General features: G+C 39.5%; 4 protein-coding genes, 1 non-coding gene and 1 pseudogene across 15 annotated transcripts; 4 read left to right on the top strand and 2 right to left on the bottom strand.

The window, feature by feature from the left end:
- The first annotated feature begins 158 nt into the window (after positions 1-158).
- LOC104736582 (leucine-rich repeat extensin-like protein 7 pseudogene) lies at positions 159-1881 on the top strand (annotated as a pseudogene). The gene has a single exon (XR_015578824.1). The product of XR_015578824.1 is annotated as a leucine-rich repeat extensin-like protein 7 pseudogene (transcript).
- A 1100-nt stretch (positions 1882-2981) lies between these two features.
- Positions 2982-6824, top strand: LOC104736583 (putative E3 ubiquitin-protein ligase RZFP34). Of its 8 annotated transcripts, none has more exons than XM_019234867.2 (13): positions 2982-3237; positions 3555-4188; positions 4300-4861; positions 4956-5028; positions 5137-5196; positions 5276-5308; positions 5472-5549; positions 5692-5735; positions 5818-5858; positions 5968-6050; positions 6143-6234; positions 6319-6430; positions 6518-6824. In XM_019234867.2, exons 3-13 carry the CDS (start codon positions 4680-4682, stop codon positions 6626-6628), a joined length of 909 nt encoding a protein of 302 aa, XP_019090412.1. In that variant the 5' UTR covers positions 2982-3237; positions 3555-4188; positions 4300-4679; the 3' UTR covers positions 6629-6824. The 8 variants fall into 8 exon arrangements, with proteins under 8 accessions (XP_019090412.1, XP_087337753.1, XP_087337756.1 ...); XM_087481630.1 differs by having other exon boundaries at positions 3090-3237; positions 3555-3642; positions 4620-4861; XM_087481628.1 differs by having other exon boundaries at positions 3105-3237; positions 3555-3642; positions 4620-4861; positions 4941-5028.
- LOC104736586 (DDT domain-containing protein DDR4) lies at positions 6804-9869 on the top strand. 3 transcript variants are annotated; one of them, XR_015578169.1, is made up of 11 exons: positions 6804-7148; positions 7366-7476; positions 7586-7672; positions 7782-7819; positions 7922-8003; positions 8106-8212; positions 8322-8430; positions 8522-8614; positions 8734-8854; positions 8949-8991; positions 9374-9869. XR_015578169.1 is itself a non-coding variant. In XM_010456600.3 (11 exons), the coding sequence occupies exons 1-11, from the start codon at positions 6804-6806 to the stop codon at positions 9630-9632; spliced, it is 1425 nt and encodes a 474-aa protein (XP_010454902.2). In that variant the 3' UTR covers positions 9633-9869. The 3 variants fall into 3 exon arrangements, 1 of the variants encoding a protein (XP_010454902.2); XM_010456600.3 differs by having other exon boundaries at positions 8292-8430; XR_015578168.1 differs by lacking the exons at positions 8734-8854; positions 8949-8991; positions 9374-9869 and having other exon boundaries at positions 8106-8236.
- Positions 9870-9962: 93 nt separating this feature from the next.
- On the top strand, positions 9963-10046 carry TRNAL-CAA (transfer RNA leucine (anticodon CAA)). Its single transcript has one exon. It is a non-coding gene; the product is annotated as a tRNA-Leu (tRNA).
- A 122-nt stretch (positions 10047-10168) lies between these two features.
- LOC104736587 (protein ALTERED PHOSPHATE STARVATION RESPONSE 1) lies at positions 10169-13698 on the bottom strand. The gene is made up of 4 exons (XM_087481632.1): positions 12337-13698; positions 11553-11728; positions 11238-11461; positions 10169-11142 (listed from the first exon to the last, which is right to left on the bottom strand). The coding sequence occupies exons 1-4, from the start codon at positions 13517-13519 to the stop codon at positions 10329-10331; spliced, it is 2397 nt and encodes a 798-aa protein (XP_087337758.1). The 5' UTR covers positions 13520-13698; the 3' UTR covers positions 10169-10328.
- Positions 13699-16491: 2793 nt separating this feature from the next.
- LOC147929428 (uncharacterized) lies at positions 16492-19145 on the bottom strand. Its single transcript, XM_087480607.1, has 4 exons — positions 18729-19145; positions 17814-18630; positions 17522-17726; positions 16492-17254 (listed from the first exon to the last, which is right to left on the bottom strand). Exons 1-4 carry the CDS (start codon positions 19143-19145, stop codon positions 16492-16494), a joined length of 2202 nt encoding a protein of 733 aa, XP_087336733.1.
- Positions 19146-22978: the final 3833 nt, after the last annotated feature.

Raw genomic sequence — 22978 nt, forward strand, 5'->3', positions numbered from 1 at the left:
TTGTTTATTGATAAAAATTGTAAATGATAAAGAGAAAACAGCACACGTTTCAGACAATCTCGGTCAAACCAAATGCTGTAATGGAAAAAAAAAACAATTTAACATAATCTACTAATTACAAGATCTAAAAATAGCAATACATATGTTTTTACTCCACTACCTTTCACTGCTAATCTCTCTCTCTTTCTCTCTTTTTTTACCTATTCAAAACTCAACTAAAACCAAAAATATAATAAAGGAAGAAGAAAAAGAAGAAGACAAAAAGAGTGATTAACGTAACACAAAAACTCCATTAGAGTGTGATGAGGATTTATCAACCGACCTTATTATCACTCACCACCGTCGTCTTACTCTACACCTCCGCAGCCGCTCCCGGTGGATCAAGGCAACTTCTGTACACCCGAGACGACCCTATAACCATACCACCATACCTCATCTTCGAAAACGTACGGCTCGAGAGAGCTTACGTGGCGTTACAAGCGTGGAAACGTACCATGATCTCTGACCCGTGGAATCTAACGGCTAACTGGTTCGGATCACGTGTGTGTGACTACAACGGAGTAGTATGCTCCTCATCTCTCGACGACCCTTCGGTTAAAACTGTCTCCGGCGTCGATCTAAACCATGGTGATATCGCTGGCCACCTTCCTGAAGAGCTTGGCCTCTTAACCGACATTGCTCTGTTTCACGTTAACTCGAACCGGTTCTGTGGTACCCTCCCGGTCGGGTTTTCGCAGTTGAGTCTCCTTTTCGAACTCGATCTTAGCAATAACCGGTTCGCTGGTAAATTCCCGAAAGTTGTAATCGGTTTACCGAAATTAAAGTATCTTGATCTCCGGTACAACGAGTTCGAAGGTGAATTACCCGAATCTCTGTTCGACAAAGACCTCGACGCTCTGTTCTTAAATAGTAACCGGTTCGTAAGTAAAATCCCGGTTAACATGGGAAATTCTCCGGTATCGGTTCTAGTTCTTGCGTCGAACCGGTTTGAAGGATGTATACCGACGAGTTTCGGTAAAATGGGTAAGACTCTGAACGAGATCATTCTTATGGACAACGGTTTACAATCTTGTCTACCTGATGACATGGGGTTCCTTCGAAACGTGACCGTTTTGGATATTAGTTACAACTTGTTGGTAGGAGAGTTGCCTAAGTCGATGGGGATGATGGAGAATCTCGAGGTGTTGAACGTTGAGCGTAACATGCTCTCTGGTGTAATGCCGGATGAGCTATGTTCGCTTGAGAAGCTAAGAGATTTTAGATACGGGTCTAATTATTTCACCGGAGAACCATCTACGTGTCGTTATCTAGAGAATTATAACTATACTATGAACTGTCTCAAGGATACGAGGGATCAAAGATCGACGATGGAGTGTACAGCGTTCTTGTCGAAACCTGTAGATTGTGACTCTTTCAAGTGTAATCCCGTATCTTCGTGTTTTTCTCCTCCTCCATCTCAGATAGCACCATCTTTGCAGCCATCATTGGCACCGACACCGTCTCAAAATCCACCGCCTCCGGCTAGACCATGTCCACCGATATACTCACCGCCTCCACCACCACCACAAGCTCAACAACCGGCGGCTCAGTTGAGGAACTAACCGATCGATATCTATGTGTGTAGAAACTTAAAAAAGGGCATGTGTTGATGAGAATGAGATTGATTTAGATGTCGAAAGTATAAAAGCCAAGATGAGATATCTCTACGGCGTTTAATATTATAGTGGGAACCGGGATGAGGTTACAAGTGAAGACAACAAGCTGAATATCTTTAGGATCACACCAACTGTAGACGGACTTGTCTATTTTTTTTTTATATAGATTGCATGCATGTGTGTGTTTATTTAAATTGAACTTTAATATAATATTATTTTTGGTCTATGTTTCTTGTTGTTAAGTGTTCTCTTCAGATTCATTAATAAGAACAAGGTTAGCACTTAGCAACCATTTGACGGCACCGATCAAGGTCTGTTTTGCATATGAGCAAAAAATGGAATGTATATATGAGGCGGTTTATAATGCGGTTCATTTTTTTTTTCTTTTTGTTGGTTAAATCACCTTGTAGATTAAATTTAAGGATTACCCTTAAAATAAATGGTTCAAGAATTCAAATGTATTTCACATTTTTTTTAAAAAATTGTCTATTTTGTGTGGGGTGTAGTTGTTTTCTTATAAACTACTAAAACATTTTAGACACGGGCACACGGCTACCTTAACATGGGGAGCAAGAGAGAAAAGCAAATTCATGTTTTTGTGAAGGATTTTGGATTAGTGTATAGGTTCTAGGGTGCTTGATATCTCTATAAGGTTTTTGTGTTTGGATGTTTTTACGCTATGATTGCCAGAGATTTTTGTGCTTTATAGGAAAAACATCGATCTATATCATAATATCAATCAAACTTAGTGTTTGATAGAGCAAAATCGAGAAGTTAAAGCATGTAACGTACAGTATGAGGTTAAATCGATATTTTCCTTGAAAGTGCATATCATAGTTTATTTAGTCCGTTTGTCACAAAAAAAAAAGTTTATTTAGTCCATTTTTTTGTTTTTGGGATGAGATTTGAATCGTGAATAGTTTCCAAAAGGATTTGCCTTTCAAAAAAAAGTTCTGCCCACATCATTTAAGAGATAAGATTTGATGCTTTTGGGTATAATCAGCAATGAGAAATCACAAAATGTCCACAAAAAAGCCTTGCTAAGTCACACCCACCCGTGTCTCCGCTATACTTTTAAAATCACAAAAAAAAAAGTCCAACACGTAAAATATTTTTTCATACATATATACATTTTGTTTTGAAATTTAAACTCTCTAAATGGTGTATGATTGAGAAATTTTGGTAACTTATTTTTCACATTTATGGCATCCAAAAAAATAACGATCTTTAGACATATGGAAAGTTATAATTATTTTGTGACATCTGTATTATTAAATATGATTTTTTTTTAAGATATTTATTTAGCTGTCAACTTATAAAAAAATAAAATAAAATGATTGCTTTCCCCAAAGAACAAAGCTAAATTCGAAGTATCTGGAAACTTTTCATCCCCCCCCCCCCTTTATAAAAAAACTCAAGACTCGTTTTTTATTCTTCCTTCTCTTACTTAAAAATCTCCTCACCTGAATCTTTTTCGTCTGTGAGTCAGACGTCGTCGTCGTCGTCACCTGAATCGCCGGAGAACTTATCGTCGTCGTCACTCTCTGAAAATTCTGATCGGTGGAGATCGTCTGATTTGAAAGTTCGTTATCTTATATTAGTATGAGATTATAGAATTTATCTCTCTTGTTTTACGTTTCTGTGATTAGATTTAGATCCTTCTTCGTTCTTTGGATGCTCTTTTTTTTTTTTTTTTTTTTCTTGGTAAATGTCTGTGTGTTTCTAAATGTGTGGTTGAATGATTTTATCTCGTAAACTCTGATTGTGTTCTGTTTTCTTAGAACGAAATTGGAAGATTTCGAGAAAAAGAAGAAGACACCAAAATCCTTAGTCTAAAACCCTTGAATTGACCTAAAGCAGACTTCTTTGAATTGAATCATACCAATGACCATGAGGTAGTCTTTTGAGTTTGGCAGGGTTTCTTGGGGGAATCTTTAATATAGCTGTGGAGGGGCTTTTAGGTGTACTGTTTCAAGAGAGTGAAAAGGTCAGGTTTTTATCCATGGAAATGAAGTATGTAGGTCATTGAGCAAAACCCTTCTTCTTGTTGATCTATTGCAAAAAAAAAAAAAAAAAAAAAAAAAAAAAACTCGATTCATCTTTATCATCTGAGCCTCCTTACCCTTTATGTGGGTTTTATCTTTTGGACATTGTGCAATCTTGATTCAACCTAGGCGTTTCCCTTTCTTTGATTTGGCCAAGAGTGCTCTTTGTTTTGTCATCTATCTCATCTAAGGTGGATTAAGCAGAGTGTCCTTCTCATAGTCAGTTTTGAAGAAGGCGGCTTGATTGCTCACTTTATTTTTTAGTCTGATTAATCTCAGCTATGGTCTCCATAGTGAGTTTCCTTAGAGCATATTCCATGATGAAGTTTTTGCTCTCCCTCAAGCATGCTGTAGTAGAATATTATGGGTAAGGGCGTCAAAAAATTTGTATTCCAAGACAGGCGAGCACTCTTCAGGCTTTCATTTCCTTAGAATTTTCCGATCCGTATGTTGACTGAAGAAAATTTGGTTCAGAATGGCACCGGGAGGTAGGTCTGTCCTCGTTTTGGACATCAACCCATCTCTTTAACCCGGTTATTCCCATTTTTTATGTCAGTCCCAAACCTTGTTTGATCCTGTTTGCGTTCCTTTTAAAATAGGTTGGGCATATCTGGTTTATACTGGATATATTTCAAGGACTGAAGTGAGCACTCAATGTGCTTAACTTTTATTTCTATATGAAGGCTCCATCTACCAAGAGGGCTGTGTTTAGTTGTTTAACAGGATACTTGTAGATCTTTTTGTTTTGGTGATTCTTCCTTTTGGAGAAAAAGCTGATTGGAGCCGTTTCGAATTTGGATTGGTGTGCTGCAAATGTAGATGGAAGCAACAGTTCATCGATATGTTTGCTGGATTTTCAGGTGACAGATAATGTTTATGAGATGAGGAATATATCTTCTAAATCTTTTCTAACTTGCAGGTTTCATAAGCTTTCCATCAGCTAGCAGTGTCTGCCATTTTCACTGACTGATACTACGTAATGGGAGATGTGTATGTCAACTTCCCTCAGCAACCACAGAAGTCTGAACGAGAAAAGGCTGAGATGTCAAGAAATCTGCACCCTCATTCAATCAATGAAGAATCTGAATCGTCAACTCTAGAAAGGGTAGCGGCAGAGTCATTAATAAACGAAGTTCTTGGTAGAGGACTAATGGAGCATGGGTAATTTTCTTGCTTCCTATATGTGTGTTCGTATAGTTGAGCATGCTTCTTGGATTAATATCTCTTATTTTTCTGGCAGATGTCCGCATTACAGAAGAAGGTGTTGCATTAGAGCTCCTTGCTGTAATGAGATCTTTGGTTGCCATCATTGTCATAATGAGGCAAAGGTAAAATTTTTATATCTGAAGTTAGAGATGTCAGGAAACTGCATTTTGTAACTTCTATATATCTCAAGATCTGTATTGCTGATTCTTGTAATCATGTCTCTGAAACAGAACAGTATAAATGTAGATCACAAACAGAGACATGATATTCCTCGACACCAAGTTAGACAGGTAAAATAGTTTGTGTATCTTGGTTGCTCTATGCACATTCGATTTTCAGTTAAAACGATCTCCATCTTTTTCTTCACAGGTTATTTGCTTACTCTGTGGCACTGAACAAGAGGTATGTGTTTAACTCTTATCCTTTCTCTTAACTTTTGCTGCATTTAATAATCAGATTTTTAGAGCCACCAGTGAAGGAGCTTAGTCTTCCGTTAATAGAAAAGATGCTATCAAATATTTTCTTAACTTTGTTGAGTAACACTTTTCTCTGGCCTCCACCACAGGTTGGCCAAATTTGTATCCACTGCGGAGTGTGCATGGGGAAGTACTTCTGTAATGTCTGCAAGCTCTACGATGATGATGTAAGTTTTTGGAGGAGAATTTGTTTCCTAAGCTCGTTTGCTGTATCCATTTTCTTTTCCATTATGCTACATAAGAGGCCTTAAGATTTCCTGGCTTCTTTATTGTTACTGGTTAACCATTATGTTGCTATCTTCTTTCCAGACGTCTAAACAACAGTATCACTGTGACGGGTGTGGAATCTGCAGGTACATTCTCGGACTCCTCTTTTATGTACTTCACCGCACTGTAAATTTATTCATAACTAAAGTCTTACTTCTTTTGTTCCAGAATCGGTGGGCGTGAAAATTTCTTCCACTGTTACAAGTGTGGTAAGCCATTTTTTTTTTTTTTTTGCATCATATAAGCTTTCCTTTACAGGCCGGACACTGCTATATTTTTGGTTTGTATAATCTGACAATCTCTCTGATTCTCAACCAGGCTGTTGTTATTCAATCCTCCTCAAGAACAGTCACCCTTGTGTTGAAGGAGCAATGCATCACGATTGCCCCATATGCTTTGAGGTATTAGTTATTGTCAATTTTGTTTCTTCTTCTCCACAATAAAAAATGAATGTCCCTTGTTGACCAAACTATTCTGGCTGGTTTCCCTCCAGTTTCTTTTTGAATCAAGGAACGATGTGACGGTTTTACCTTGTAGACACACAATCCATCAGAAATGCTTGGAGGAAATGAGAGATCATTACCAGTAAGCACATAAATAACTCAGTTGCTTATGTCATGTGTTATTGTAGATATTTTTCAGCTGACAAGAAGAAATTTATGCCTGCAGATACGCGTGTCCACTATGCTCAAAATCTGTATGCGACATGTCAAAGGTGTGGGAGAAATTTGACATGGAGATTGCGGCTACACCGATGCCAGAACCATACCAAAACAGAATGGTAAGTATGGAACTTACTTAACTTTACAAACTCATCTTTCAATCAAGTATAACTAGAACGCTTTTTTGTCGAAAACAAAAAAAACAGGTTCAGATTCTATGCAACGACTGTGGGAAAAAATCAGAGGTACTGTACCATGTGGTGGCTCAGAAATGCCCAGACTGCAAATCATACAACACTCGCCAAACCAGAGGTTGAATCAGATGCAATCAAGAGCTTATTTTCACTTGAACAAATAGTGTCATTGGCTCCTTTTACCTGAAGACTTTATCTCTCGAGTTCTTCCTCTCTCTCTCTTTTTCTTCAGTATTCTCACTGGTCGTCTATGTCTCCTTCGTGCGCTGTAGTAGTCTGCTTTAGTTTCCATTAGAAGATGTCTCCTTTATCCCAAAAATTTCTCCAATTTCACAACACTCCTCCTCCACTCCCAAAAAAACCCATTCATCTTCTTCATCTTCATCTTCTTCATCTTCATCTTCATCTTCTTCTTTCACTTTCTCTCTCTCTCTCTCTCTCTCTGACAAAAATGGTAAAGCTCCGCCCAAGAACACCGGTTGTGACCGAAGCACCTGAACCGAAGTTGGAAAAAGAACGAATCTGCGAAGACTTGATGATTCTCTCCGACGATTCGGGCGACAACGATTCATCCTCCTCCGATTCAGCGGTCAAACACTTACGCGGACGTTGGGAGCTTGCTTCCGTTCTCAATTTCTTAAATGTATACCCAGAACCTCTTTTTTCACTTCTTCCTTTTTCGTGTATTATACCAAAACGATTCGATTTTGTCTTTTTTTTTTTTTTTTTTTTTTTTTTTTCAGACGAAGAGTAATTTTTATTTCGTGTTAATCGATAACTAGGGTTTTGTTAGAGATGTTGCTGTTTGGGTGTCTCAATTTCATGGAAAAAAAACTTAAAACATTTTGGTGTTGTGATAGGTCTTTGAACCACTTGTTTCGGAGAAATTGAAGTTAACAGCTGAGGAGATTGAGATGGGTCTTATCGAATCCAACAACACAAACGCTCAGCTTCACATTGCTCTTTTAAAGGTTTCGATTTTGTTCTGTTATTGACCTTGCAGGCTGTTTAATGGATTCTAACAAGCTTAAGGTTTGTTGACTTATAAGAAACCTTATGGAACTCAATTTTTTTTCACAGGGGATACCACCGGTAAATAAAAACCTTGACGATGCAAATGCATGGATCACGGTGTTGTGTAAGAAACTTGCTCCATGGTGGCCATGGGTAAAATGCCACACTAAAACTTTTCTTGCTAGCTTATGTTATATATCCTCCTTTGGAACAGGTTTATGTTTGTTTTCTTTATTGACTACTGTTAATGCAATTATTGTAGATTGCTACTGGTGAAATTCCTTTAACTGCTAGCAAAGGGTAAGTGGTGTGCTGAATTTTATGTGAATTTATAAAGTTCGGATTTATTTCATTCAGGTTGTAATGGTATTGATGAAAACTTCTCTTCTGCTGTATGGTTAGGAAGGAGATATCTGAATACCAGGGACTTAACCCTATTAATCGCCTTAAGTTTCTCAAGGCACTTTGTGAGCTTCGAGTCCAAGTAATTTCTTCTTGTCATTTAGTTTCTGAAGATCATTACTAGTTGCTTTTGTTACTTTTTCTTATAAGTTTATCCTGTTGTTTATGTTGGTTGATGGTATAGCAAGATGATGTTCGTTCTTATATTCAAGAAAATACAAAAGAAGAAGACTTGGATTCCCATTTCCGCAAAAGGAAGTTAGGAGGAGATGGAAAGAAGACTTCTTACTGGTAGTTTACATGTCCTATACCTAGGTTGCTATGTTTTATATTTGGTGTGATAAACTTTTATCTTTACTTTTCATTCTAGGTTTGATGGTAATGACATGAAAGGGTACAGATTATATAGGGAAGTCAATGAATTCTCAAAGAAGAATGCTTTCTCAGATAAATCTTGTTTGAGCTGGGAAATTGAAGCAACCAATCTAGATGAATTTCAGAGAGTCGCTGTAAGCTTTTTGATTGTTTTTTGTGCTTCTACTCTTTAAGATGTGTGGAAGTGTTCTTTTCATTCAGTATGTTTTATGCTGTTATTGGCAGAGAGAGTTATCATCAAGCAAAGCTTCTTCTTTGGCTGCAACTGGCGAGATGATTGAGACAGAAGCTATATCTGTGGTTGAGAAATATCATAAAGTATTTCTCTTTTTCCCACTGCTAGTAGCCGCATCTCTCAAATTCTTTCATTATTCTTATGCGCACATCTGCTATATCATGTTTTTTTAACGGTGTGTTCATTCCTTCTGCAATAACAGAAGAAAGAAAGGGCCCTGAAAAAGAAAATGAAGCTAGAGAAGGTCGTTAATGTCAGTTTCTCCCGTCCTATGCGAATTACCCGTTCTTGTCGTAACCGCATGCCTGCTATTTACACCTTTGGTAAAGTCATATTTTCTTGCGTTTCTGCTGTGTGTTTTGATATACTATTTACCCATTTGGCGTGGCTTATTAGTTTGCTTATCTTATTATGCAGATGACTATGACAAGATGATCAGTGATGCTGTGGAGGAAAGAGAGTAAGAGCTTGACTTCTTTCTTAATACAAGTTATCTATCCACCAACACTTAGCATATAGATATTAGATAGTATTTTCGTTGGGGTCAAATCTGATGAACTAGATAGAAACCACTGTTGATCCCACATTAATAGTGGAGATGTGTATATTCGTTTGTCATGTGATTCTATCTGTCAATGGTATGCTGAAAACCGAATGTAGTATTAGAAACAGATCGGTTGCCTGATAAGTTATGGAACTGCTACCATGCTCTCTAACGCATTCCTCTGGCTCCTCTATAGTAAGAGATGCAAATTGATCCACTGAGTGCTGCTTTGAGTCATTTTGATGCAAGAGCTTTAGCATGAGAAAACCCCCATCATTTACTTTTTTTTCTTGATCAGGGAAACGGATAAAGATGAGATAGAAGGCAGGGAGCAACAAAGTGCCTCATTGGGGTCAAACGAAAGTTCTGAGGGTAACAAGATAAAGTTAACAGAGGATGAAGAACCTGAAATCAATAAAGAGGATGAAGCACCTGAAATCACTAATGACGATGAAAAAGAGAATGAGAAAAGCAAGGAGGACGCAGAGTCAAAGGGAGAGTACGGTGTCAAAAACAGGTTGAGACAAAGAGTTACCAGGAACTCAGCCCTCTGCTAGTTTAAAAACCTCAATGTTGTTAAAGAAATGGTAAAAGCTTTTGAACCAGACGACATCGGTTTGTCTGTTGGTGGAGAGACCAAGCTTTTGATTAGATATGGTTTAGGACTTGGGAGATAGTTCTTGTTTTGGTGGTGATATATGATGATGTACTCCGTTCGTAACAGTGTAGATCTGACTCTTATTATGCTGTATCGCCTATCTATATGATATAATGGTCAATTATTTTCAGGAAAATACTTAGGTCTGTTACTGTCTTCTTCATTTGGTTCATCCACTCTATAGAAGTTTTGAATATATTATTTTAATAATTTAAAATTGATTGTCAAAGTCAGGGTGGCCGAGTGGTCTAAGGCGCCAGACTCAAGTTCTGGTCCTCGTAAGAGGGCGTGGGTTCAAATCCCCCTTCTGACATTCTATTTTTATCAAGTTTTGTTTTTAGGTTTACCAATCCTTATCATGTACGAGACATAAAAATAACATTCGATCCATACAGATAACATAAATAACACAATGTCCCGCTATTTAGCATGTTGTTTTATTTTGGACATTATATTGATTCTAGTTTGGATGGTAAACATAGCAAGTCAGTAACAATACTAGTCGCACATACCAGTAAACTAAATTATCTGGTCACAAAAAAGATGCTTAATGTTTCCATCATAATACAGAAGTCTGAAAACAACTAAAACTGGTTCAAGACGATTCAGTGGCTCCACCGTTTGATTTGTGACTCTGCGATATGATTCTGAGCTTCTCGTATGAGTCAGCACACGAGTGGGCATAGTCAGACAGTGCCCTGAAGATCTCAGGCAATCTGATCTTCAAACTGTTGAGAGATTTCTCCCTCACCTGAACACAGTGCCTTTGGTGAGCTTCTTCTTCCTCTTCAAGCCTTTTCTTTAGTGTCTCCACTACTATTCTCCTCTCTGTGACATGATCTCTAGAGCTTGTTGTTGCGTCATCCCCGCCTTCAGCTTCCTCCGTTGGTCCTCTTTTCTGCAAATGTTTCTGATACCAATCCTCAAAGCCTTGCTTCTTCCGTATAAACTCCCTTCGGGTCTCTTCACATTTCTCCTTAAGTTTTATCTCTTCCTCCTGATGAAGCAAGATGGTTTTGATGACTGCGGCGAACGATGAGATAGCTGATTTGGCGACTTCATCAGGAAGTTTCTCAAGACGGTCGTGCCATGAGTGAAGAAGGGATTGGATTGGCGGACGCTGAGGCCGTGGAGGAGAGGAGACCTTCTCTTTAAGACTGCTCTCGATGGGGATAAGGTTTAGCTTCAACCAGCTGTTGAGACAGTTAATGTACTGCTTCTGGTGGGTCACGAGTCTATCGAATTGAACATGCCATTCTTCTAAGACGGTGCAGAACTGCCGTGTCTGATGGTGATGTTGCTTTGTGGTTTCTTTCTGAGAAGTTGAGATTTCAAGGGACTTTAGCTGTCCAACAATAGTTAATTGCGTGTCGTGGTGTATGCACATGTTTGTCCACATCTTCGCCATCCTGCAGATCTCACGAGTCGATAAAATTGGTTAGTGAGAGAGAAGGCTAAGGCTATTGCTTCACAGAGAACTACTTTGAAAAGGAGAGAACTTTACCCTTCAACTAAAGCGACAAGTCTTGGATACAACTGGTCATCCCTTAAACGGTTTACTTCTGAAACCGTTGAATCCATGGACTGCATGTCAACGATATATCTTGTGTGTAGATGACTCACAGCCGCCTTTGTTTTCTCCACGGTCTCTGCACTTGCACCTCGTTTTTTATGCCTGTTGAGTAAAGATACCTTTTTCTGATACTCTATCTTCATAAGCTCGCCTTGCTAGAGAAAGAAAACACCACACCACAAATGCATTCAACTAGACATCCTTAACTTTTGGTGGAAATGATCATAGAGTTTTAAGTTAAATTACCTTCACTTCATCATAGAGTTTCTTCTCCCATGCTAACAATTTATCCAACACAGTAGCATGAGTTTCATGCTCATCTGATTCTTGATCATCTTTTCCACCTTCACCATTCGAAATGCCTCTTAACGATTTATTCCAAGTTATAACCCGCATAACTCTAGCAGAATGATCAACATATCCTGAAAAGGAAAAATTTCAGAAAATATCATTTTTTTTCATCAGCAAGAAAGCAAGAATTGTCCAATAAACATTCAACATAAACAGTAGAGACAGATCAAGTAATGGAGGGTTAAAGTGTTGTTTAGTAAAATCCAGAACTTTGTTAAATGGCTTTAAACTGAAAAAAAAAAAAAAAGCAATTAAGAAAACTACCAGATCTATTAATTTAAGGTTCATCTTAGATTCTCATAAAAGTTAAATCACAGACCAAAAAGTGCATCAAAGACTCATACTTTAAGAATATTTGCACACACCAAACTCTCTTTTGGTTTTCTTTTTTTTCTTGTTTCAATTAGAGAAACAAGAACCAAACTATCTAAACAATCCAATCACACACACATTATGAATCACTTAAAAAAGAAGCAACCAAAGTTTTGGTTAAAGCTAAGGGAATAATAATTACTAATCCGAATGTCTCAAATCTGAGGAAAAACAAATATCAAACTACATTAGAATAAGCTTTGATCATTGACTAGGGCCACACTAAACTCGTATCTTGACAGTGACACTCAATAAGATTCACACACATAAATGCTCAATCACAAGGAATGAGAGAGGAGTTCAATACCTCGGTTATCTGCAAAATTGGAGTGGTAATGTAACCTTGTAGCTTCAAGCATCTTGGAAACCTCTTGAGCACACTCAGATGCCTTGAGGAATCTATCATCAATCTCATCAAGTATCTTCATCAAATTCACACTTGGATGACTTGATGCAGTAGTGGTCTTAGCAACCGCACGCCGAAACTCCGCTGGAGCAGTAGTCGAATGCTCAATCTTAGCTTTCCCTTTCTTCTTCTTCTTCGCCTCTACCACCACTTCTTCCTCCTCTTCCTCTTCCTCCTCCTCCTCCTCTTCCTCCTCCTCATCTTCCTCATCATCATCTTCTTCTTCTTCTTCTTCTTCTTCTTCTTCTTCAACTTTCTCCGGCGTCTTAGGCTCCATCTCCTCAACTACCTTATGAGAAACAGAGTTCTTCCGGAATATCCCAGATCTTTCTTCTTCTTCATCTTCTTCATTGAACTGGAAATGATTACTCTGATTCTCATACCCATTTCTCATCTCTCTATCATCTAAATTAGGTCCAGGCATATTCTCCACCATGAAAAAGTAATCCCAAGCCATACTATTCCCGGGAGAAGCACTCACAATCTCCGGCGTTGTCTCCAATCTCTTCTTCCTCCCATTACTCCCAACGTTCTCCGGCGTCCTCGGAGAAGTCTCTTCCTCCACCACCTTACGAGCGGTGGCGGTGGCGGTGGCTCTACGACTCACACCCTTCCCATCCTCCTCTTCCTCTTCTTCTTCATCATCATCATCATCATCTTCCTCCTCTTCCTCAATCACCATACCATCTAAAGTCCGAACCTTTCGACCTCTAACAGCCATAGTAGGCAAGCTAATGGCACGTTTAATCGGGGAAGGAGAGAACTTAGGCAAAGGAGGAGGCGGAGGAGGAAGATTCTCAATAGGCGGAGGCGGAGGAGGCTGAGGAGCAGCCGGATCTACATTGTTACGGCTCTGTTTCTCGTAATGCTGTTGATCTAAAACATCATCCAAAGATTTCTGATCAGATTCGCCATGGCCATAGTCACTTAAAGCAGCACCAGTGTTCTTCAGAGCAATAGCGTAAGCGAAATGACCGGCGGCGAAAGCTTTGCTCCCTGCAACTGCTTCTTTGATTACGTTTCTCCGTTCTTTGCATCTCGCTACTGCTTCCTCGTTATCAACCCTAGATTGAGCACAACCCATTTGAAAAAGAGATGTTTTTTTTTTTTTGTTTTTTGTTTGAGAGAGAGAGAGAGAGAGAGAGAGAGAGATTGATAAAGATGCAGCAGAGAGAGAGAGAGAGAGAGAAGAAGGTGTTGTTGTACACGCGCTGCGGGTGGAGGTTTCTTTATGTACTCGCTCTTTCACGCTATCGTGGTGTCTTGTCCTCTATATTCATTTTTTTTTCCTTTTGTAGCTAACGGTCACATATCTCAACGCATTACGTCGTCGTTTTATACAACTTTTGTACACGTAACGTTTTTAGGATTGAATCTAAAATGTCAATAATGGTAAAGTTTGGTTTCTTTTGCTTTTTAGAGCCCATTAAACTCTTTTATGATATTTCCGATACTTTCTGTAAGGGAACTTCAAGAGTTTTGGTCTACACTCTACTACAGTAAAGGTTTTGTATAGACAGACTATAATTACTACAATTAGATCGTTATAAAACAGTCCTATGACAAAATTATTATTTTATACAAAAAGTTGATTTGGGTTTTGATTGGCCATATTATGTTTTGAGTATGATATTACATAAAACCAACTTAACAAAAGTCTCATGATCTTTCTCAAATGGAAACGTTCTTGATGTTTCAACAAAATAACATAAATTTTTTCTTACTTACTTTTTTTTTCTTTCTCTCCAGATGGTAATCGCATGCTTCTCAACATGCTTTCTTGCTTGAAACTAGAATTCACAACAAGATGATGTTGAAACTAATCACTTTACGCCTTGAACTTTATATGTAACTTCTTCGTCTCCTCAGTCTGTTGCTACGAGAAAGAAAATAAACACATGAAATTGATTTACGTTTAAACTAAACAAGTCAAAGAAAAAAACAAAAATTATAGAAGAGTAGTAAATGTTCATAAGGTAAAACCGTAAAAGTGGTGATAAGTGTATATATATACCTCCAATATACTCTTCCAAGTTAACTCCAATTTGTCTCGATGCAAACACCAATCTATGGCCATTTGAAATTCAGTGGTGTTATCCTTAGAACAATGTGATGATGTAGCCACATCATCTCCCTGGAAAAATATACGAAGACAAATGTATGAAACTATGCTTTAAAGGACCTGAGTTTTTTCAATTGTCTGTGTATTATTATTAGGGGGAGGAGTTAAAACAATACCATTCCTAGTCGCAGTTGAGTGTTTGGTTCAAAATGGCAAATGGAGTGCGGTGGAGGCTCCGCTGGAGATTTCACGTTAACACTAGTAGCAACAATCCTGTCCAGGCAAAATAAAAATAAAAGTTCGTTATGTATAAATTCGTATATGCAACTTAGCTTAATCGCCTAGCTAGAGAAAATGTATGAGCTATGAAACTAAATGAAATAAGCAAAGATCTCATGTGAAGCTTACCTTTCATTTTCTGACGAAAAACATCTCTCTTTTAATCTTTTAACGGCTCTTTCCGCGGCATACCTTGTCTCGAATATCGCCAAAGCTTCACCTAGATTACGGCCAACATGAAATGCCATAGTAAGGTTCCTTATCAAAAGGACTGCATAGACTTTCTATTATCAAAATTTTCTCAGCCACCGTTGCTATAAAACCAATGTACATTGTGATGCGGTATAGAGGTAGTAGACTTACCAGTATGAGGAATACTCATTGATGTTTGCTCTATCATCCTCGCCATGCATTCCTCATCCAAAGCCGAGTAGATTATGCCCTGAAGCAATATTGTTCATAAGTTTTGTAGAAAACCCCATGCATTATTCATCTAGTGAAGTGGTTACAACAACTAGCTAAGCAACAGAAATAACCTTATAAGACTTTTTAAGAAACAAAAATCTCGAATTTGGATCCAAGTTTTGAAAGAGAACCAGATTCCCTTGGCCATCTGCCCACTTCAAGCTTTCTTCCCAAGACTGATTTATTATTAAAAACATATTAAAAGTTAATAGTAGATGTAAAACTGATATACCATTTCTCAAATAAAAATACAATATTTGATAAATCGACTATATATACTAAAGATTCTTAAATGGCCCAACCATGTAAGGCGTGAATCAAATAAAAATGATTTTACTAACTTGTATATAACATATCACTAAAACAAATAAACATGTCACTCTATTCACATAAAGGAGTAAGGATGTCGAACACACGATAGGAAAAGTAAAGTAAATCGATGTTATAAAGAAAGTAGAAGTACTTACAAGTTTTTGGAACCATTTGATTTCTTCCTGTAATCAAGCAAAGGAAACAAAAATCTATTAGATAAGCACACTAGCAACAAGTTTAATATGACTTAATATATAACACCCAAAGGTCTGTGCCTAACAAAAAAAAAACAAAGAACCATTTGTTTGAAGTTTATATAGGTTGATATACAACCTTACTCTTTATATCTAACAACATCCTCCGGGTGAAAAATTTGTATGCAGCCAATTCAAGACAGATGTCATTCAAACTATGCGACATGACTACATGAGATTCACATGCTAACATAAAACTTACATCATTCTGCTTTTGGTTCAAGTCAAAGACTTGATAATTTCTTTTCTTGAGCAGACCTTTCTCTTTTGCATATTTTGTCTCTTTTCCTTCATGAAATCTCGGTATCCTCATCATATCCTGCTTCTGAGAACATTAAGGCCTCCCATCTGACACTGCAGCATAACCATCTAGGTTCCGTTTTCTTGGAGGCATGTCATTCAAACTGTAAGAGTCTTTACTGTCACTTGATTTTTTTGACAACATATCATTTCTATTTTTCTAATAAGTTTTATATCTTTTCCACCATAAGACACTTTTGTTCCTTCATTTTACAATGAAGCATAACATAGCAACTGTTTCTTTTGAGGCAAGTCATCCAAACAGTAAAAGTTTTTTTTTTTTTTTGTATGAATGTAAAATTATATTCAACAAAAAAGACTATTTTACAATAAATGCATCTTCAAGCTGAGTAGTCAAGTAGAAGTGTTAATAAAAATCAATAGCTAGTAACTATGGTGTTGGAACCAAAATAGAAGACCATCTGCATAAGCTGGAATGCTTGACATTGTATTTAATCGGTTGCGGGCATGTTTATCAATCATTGCAATGAGAACTCGGGGTGGTTTGGCAGAGTCTCCATGACGCCGACGATTACTTTCCGTCCAGAGGCTGTGGCGAGTAAGCTGAAACGTGTAGTGTAACACAAAGGAGTGGAGGCGGCTAGCTGTATCAACAAGGATGGGCATGAGGGAGTGCCAACTTGTTGTGAACCGGCTACCTAGGATCTTTCCAGTTAGAGCAGACCAAACATGAGAGGAATACGGACATGAAAAGAACAAGTGATCAAGTGTTTCGGCAGACGCCGCACAGAGGACGCATGTTCCGTTGGCGGAGCCATTCCACTTTATCAGTCTGTCTCCCGTTGCTAACCGGTTACGCATAGCGAGCCATGTGATAAAGGAGTATTTAGGGGTAGAGTATTTGAACCAGAATGCCTTATACCAATCACAGACCAGGAGTGTGTGCCTTACCAAGTGCCAAGTATCATGTAAAGTGAATTTGGTCTTGAAGACACCAGTTTTCGCTTGCCATAAGGAGATATCATTGCCAGCAGTTAGTCGAAGAGATGCCATTGCATCCTCAATCTGATTGAGAACAGGGACACGATGTCGACGTGGACAATGAGTGGAGAGAGCTGCAGCGACAGTGCTATGGAGGGATATTCCCATATCGATGATTCCACGAGATCCTGACAGGTCTTTGAGCCTATCGAAGGGGGACCAGATGTCATACCAGAAAGAAGTATCGGTTCCGGAACAGATATCTTTTTAGTGAAAAAACTTGGCCTTATCTCTATATTTCAAGAGTTTACGCCATATCCAGGAGCCTGAGCAAGTGTTTCCCTTAACAGACCACAAAGCTTTATCCCGAAGTAGAGTCGAGTGACACCAATTCACCCACAAAGAGTCCTTTGCCGAGAGCAACCGCCAAATAAGTTTCAGGAGGCTAACAATGTTCAATTCCGAGAGTAACCGAATACCTAAGCCTCCTTCCTTTCGTGGCTTACAAACATTAGACCAAGCAACCTTTGCCTTTTTAGTACTGAGAGCAGGACCCGACCAAAGAAAAGCCGAGAAGAGACTTTCAATCTCCGTTAGATACTTTTTTGGTAGCCGAAAAGCAGAGAGCCAGAGGCTTGTGAGACTCGTATGAACTGATTGAATAAGCTGAAGGCGCCCTGCAAAGGACAGGAAACGACTAGTCTAGGAAGTAATGCGTGATCGAATTCGCTCTAGCAGAGGGAGATAATCGTTTCTTGTCATACGCTTAGTGAGCAGAGGGAGACCAAGATATCGAACTGGGAGGGTTCCATAGGTGAAAGGGAACCAGCTGAGGATAGCACTGCGGGTTAGCGGAGAAATACCGACCATGAACATAGTAGACTTCTCCAAGCTAATGGTTAAACCGGAGCAAACTGCAAAGTCATTAAAAACCTGTAAGATACTCTCTATTGACTCTGGTGTACCATCCGAGAAAACCAGAATGTCATCTGCAAAACACAGGTGCATAAGTTGCAGCTTCCGACACCGAGGATGATAGCCTATGCGTCGATCCTGCGCTGCTTTATCAAGCATGCGAGACAGAAAGTTCATACAGATGACAAATAGATACGGTGACAAGGAGCAGTCTTGTCGAAGTCCTCGCTCACTGCGGAAAAATCCCTCTAGCTCGCCATTCACCTGAACAGAAAAAGAAGCTGTTCCAATACAGAGTTCAATCCAGTGTATGAGCTCAGCTGGAAGGTCCATTACCTTGAGAATACGGAGTAAAAACGACCATTGGACCGAGTCGAAGGCCTTTGAGATATCGATTTTCACTGCACAACGACTAATGATTGATTCTCTTTGATAATCCTTGACTATCTCAGTGGCTAACAACACATTCTCCAGCATTAGTCGATCTTTAATGAAAGCAGACTGATTAGGAGAGATATAAGAGGGGAGAATGCTCTTCAATCTATTGGCCAATAGTTTCGAAATTACCTTGTACAAAACATTGCAACAGGAGATGAGGCGGTAATCTTTCATCTCAAGAGCATCTGTCCTTTTTGGAGTTAGAGCGAGGATGGTTGTGTTAACTCCCTTAGGCAAAAAACCTTTCAAAAAGAAGGATTGAACTGCTTTCGTGAAGTCATTGCCAACAATTGACTAGGCTTGCTTAAAAAACTCAACAGAGAAACCATCTGGTCCCAGAGCCTTGTTTCTTGGCATTTTGAACACCACATCCCTAATCTCTTCCGCTGAGACAGGTGTACCAAACTAGCTTGCTCTGAAGCTGAACAACGGTAGTCGACATACTGTGTAATTTGGTCAGCCGTAGGACCTACATAGTTTGCGGGTGTATGAGACAAGAAAGCTTGGAAAAACCTGACTGCTTCAGCTTTTATATCCTCTTGAGTAGTAGCAATAGAACCATCTAAGCATTGGATCTCCCTCATTGCATTATGAGCAAGTATAGCTGCAACTGAATGGTGAAAATATTTGTTATTCTTATCGCCAACTTGCAGCCAATGAAGCTTGGACCGTTGTTTCAAGAACCCCTCTTCTATCTCTGAAACGTGATTCCAACGCTCAAAAGCGGCGACCTCCTCCTCCATAGTTATACGTGAGGGATCTGCATGAGTAGCTAGCTGTTTATCACATAAAACCGTATAGGCCTCTGCAACTCTAGTTGATTAGTTACTAAGTTTGTTACGACTTAAAGCTCGTAAGATTGGCTTCAGCGCTTTTAGCTTCTTTGAGAAACGGAACAGAGCGGATGTGGAGTGAAAGAGAGGACTCGTTTCGTCCCAATACCGTTGGACCGTTGGTAAGAAATCCGGAATAGCAGTAACAACATTTGTAAATTTGAATGGTCCTCGTGACCGTTGTATTGTAGCACCAAGCTGGAAGCGGCACCGCAGATGGTCAGAGCATCCTCCAGCCTCAAAACACTATACGCTTCAGGGAAAGTGCGAGACCAGACCTCATTGACCAGAGTCCTATCCAATTTCTTGCAGATCGGATCCACATCACGCCTGTTGCTCCAAGTAAACAGAGGGCCGTGATAGCTCATGTCGACCAGGGAGCAGTGAGCAACTGTGTCTTGAAAATCTCTCATCCCTGCAAGTCGTAGTTGTGAACTCTAAAAGTTCGAATGCTCCTCCCCATCCAGAATCTCATTAAAACCACCCATGATGATCCATGGTTTGTTGTGAAACAATGGCGAGTCATGATGGGATTTCAGGTCCTCCCATAACTCTTTCCTCTCCTCCTCCAGATTAGAAGCGTAAACAAAAGAGACAAAAAACTCTTCCACCACCCCCTGCAATCAGAATCGAACAAGTGATCAGTTGACCACTTTTAAAAACTGGTGAAACTCGTATGTTGTTTCTCCATACAACCCAAATTTTTCCCAATCTAGCAAACTCGTAATTCGCCATATATGACCAATCCCTGAAAATAGAGGAAGTAATCTAAGAAACGCTACTCTCTTGAACTCTTGTTTCTAACAAGCAACCAAACTGCAGGTTTGCAGCTTGAAGCCAGACTCGGACATTGGAATGTTTTTTAGATTTGTTAAAGCCGCGCACATTCCAAAAGAACCCAGACATTAATGACGTTTGGAGGAGTTCCTTCTACTCGAGATGCTAGGGGGGGGGCCGTAGCTTTGAGAGAAAGAGACTCGAAGGAAATTTTTTGAGATGATTGCCGAGTGACGGTTCGCAACTGAACCTCAGCACCAGACAAATTCTGTTGTGAGCCTTGCGCTCCAACTTGACGCTGGACGACCTGCTCCTTCAGTACATGAGGATCACTGTTGTCCTCAACATTGTCCTGCACCAACAACTGTAACGCCCACAAACCAATTTCTGGGATTTTGGTTAGGGTGTCGATCGACACCACTTATGATGTCGGTCGACACCGTTTGCAGACGGTTTGATGGGTTCAATTTTAATCGTCCGGTTTGCGTTGTTGGTTTAGGGGAAGGCCTAAACGCATTTTTAAAAGGGGAACTCGACGTATTTCGTCCTTTTAGCCGTTTTTGAGAGAGATTTGTGAGATCCTTGGCTGTTCTTGAAACTACCTGACCCGTTTTTTTATAATAATAAATAATAATAATATAAATAACTATGACTAGTGGTCTCATATCCACTAGCCACCTAACCACAATCACAAACAACAGCGGAATAACAATACCAATTAAATAACCAACTGAACCAGTAATCCAATATTAATCCATAATAGAATAACCAACAACCAATCCTAACCATTTCAATGTCAAACAACAGGAAGCCAAGGAACTGGCAACCTAATAAGTTCTAAAGATCCAACTCTAGCAACCTAGCAATGCCAGACAACATCCAATCGAGTCCCTAGAACATCTTCCTCTTCATTGCCTTGATTCCACGATCACACTTTGCCTTTACCTGCACCACAAACACAAATTGAGATGCATGAGTATTTGATAAATACTCAGTGAGGCAATCCTCCCATCTACTGGGATATACACACAAGCAATAAGATCTCTCATGCCACAAACAACAACAATAAAACAAACCAGGAACATGAACAAATGACCCGACATGATCCGGTTACTGTCAGAATGGTGTCGACCGACACTGGACATCTGGTGTCGACCGACACCTGCTCGACACCCCCGAAACCCTAACGGTGTAGACCGATACCTCCACATGGTGTCGACCGACACTCGTTAAGTTCCGTCCTCGCGTTAATGTCGACCGACACCACATGAGTGTCGACCGAAACCACTATCGAGCAGTGATTTCCTTCGAATAGAACCTCCGAATCTCGCCCCCAAACTTCTCCTCTTCGTCCCACACAATCCCAAGAATGAATCCAAGCCTCATGAGCTACTAAAAACTCACAAACAACCAAAAACAAACAACCAAACAACACACAATATCACAGAAACAGAGATCTAAGCCATGGTCATGCACTCACCTTAGCCAAAAAAGAGATCTAAGCCCAAAGGAAGAAGCTACCACCACAGAAACCTTCCCACCACGTTCCTAGCCTTGGATCTTCACTCTCACAGCAAGATCTCTCCAAAAATGCCTTCAAATCTCACAAACTCTCACAAGAACTTTTAGAAACTGTTTTCTCCTCTTTCTCTCTCAAAAACAATAAACGGCGACCAAGACAAAAATAAAACACGACCTAGGTCGTTTTCCCACTTAAATATCTCGGTTCAATAGTTTTTCCTAAACCAAACAGGTCCAAATCGATAATTAAATCAATCTGGTCGAACCAGAAATAGGTGGTGTCGACTGACACCACATGAGTGTCGATCGACACCCACCCCCAAAACGCAGAGTTTTGGTTCGCGGGCGTTACAGTTCTTGAGAGATCTGTTACTGTGGAGTGAAGATCTTGTGTTAGGAACAAAGGAGAAGGCTTCTAAGTGTTGGATACGTCGTGGTTGAGTCAAAATCTTCCTGCAAAAGAGTGAGTGCATGACCATGGTTTATCTAAGCCTGAGAATCCTTTGTTTGCTTGATTTGTTGTGTTTTGTGGTGTCGTTCTTGTTTGTGGTGGTTGTGTTATGGTTCTTATAGGTTCCTGAAGGTTTTGGGTGAGTTTGGAACAAATTGGAGATGATTGTAGACGGAGATTCGACGATCGACTTCGAGCATAACGTGTCTGCGAGGTCAGTGTCGATCGACACCAAGTGGGTCAATCGACACCAACTTATTTGATTCATGATTTCCTGGTTTGTTGTGTTTGTTTGTTGTTTGTTAGACATTGGAATCTCAGTTGCTTGTGTGTATAACCCAGTAGATGGGAGGATTGCCTCACTAAGTATTTATGATAATATTTAGGCATCTCAATTGTTGTTTGTGGTGTGCATGTATGTGACATGGAATCATGACAATGAGGAGGAGGATGATCTAGGGTCTCGTTTGTGTGTTGGTGGTTACATTGTTTATGTTGGAACCTTGGATAGAGTTATGATAGGTTATTGGATAGATTGGTTACGAGTGTTATTGTATTGATGATGTATTGGTTTGGTATGTTTCCGCTGTGCTTAATGGTTATTGCTGGTTTAATGTTGAGTTGTGGTTTGGGTTGGTTAATTAAGTAGTATGGGATGCTTAATTATATATATTGTATTTATTATAAAAAAACGGGTCGGGTTGTTTCAGTTTGGTATCAGAGCCTTTACGGCTCTAGGATCTATAGTGGATGGTTAGAGCGGTTAGGAATTTAATTGGGTGAATTATTTTCCTTTTTGCTTGATGCATGATGTTGTGTGATGGAATTGATTATGAGTAGTTAGTCAATTTGCATATGGGAGGTATGGACCTGGCGGGCTTGTTAAGACAGTTGTTGGAGCGGATACTGGGAGTGGTTCCGGCTCAGGTAGTGCCACCAGTGGTGGTGTAGGAGCAGCAACTAGTGGTTGCGGATGTGAGAGCTCATGCTCGTT

The sequence above is a fragment of the Camelina sativa genome, chromosome 13, assembly GCF_030686135.1.
Source record: "Camelina sativa cultivar CO46 ecotype springtype chromosome 13, ASM3068613v1".
In the NCBI taxonomy this organism is placed as follows: Eukaryota; Viridiplantae; Streptophyta; class Magnoliopsida; order Brassicales; family Brassicaceae; genus Camelina; species Camelina sativa.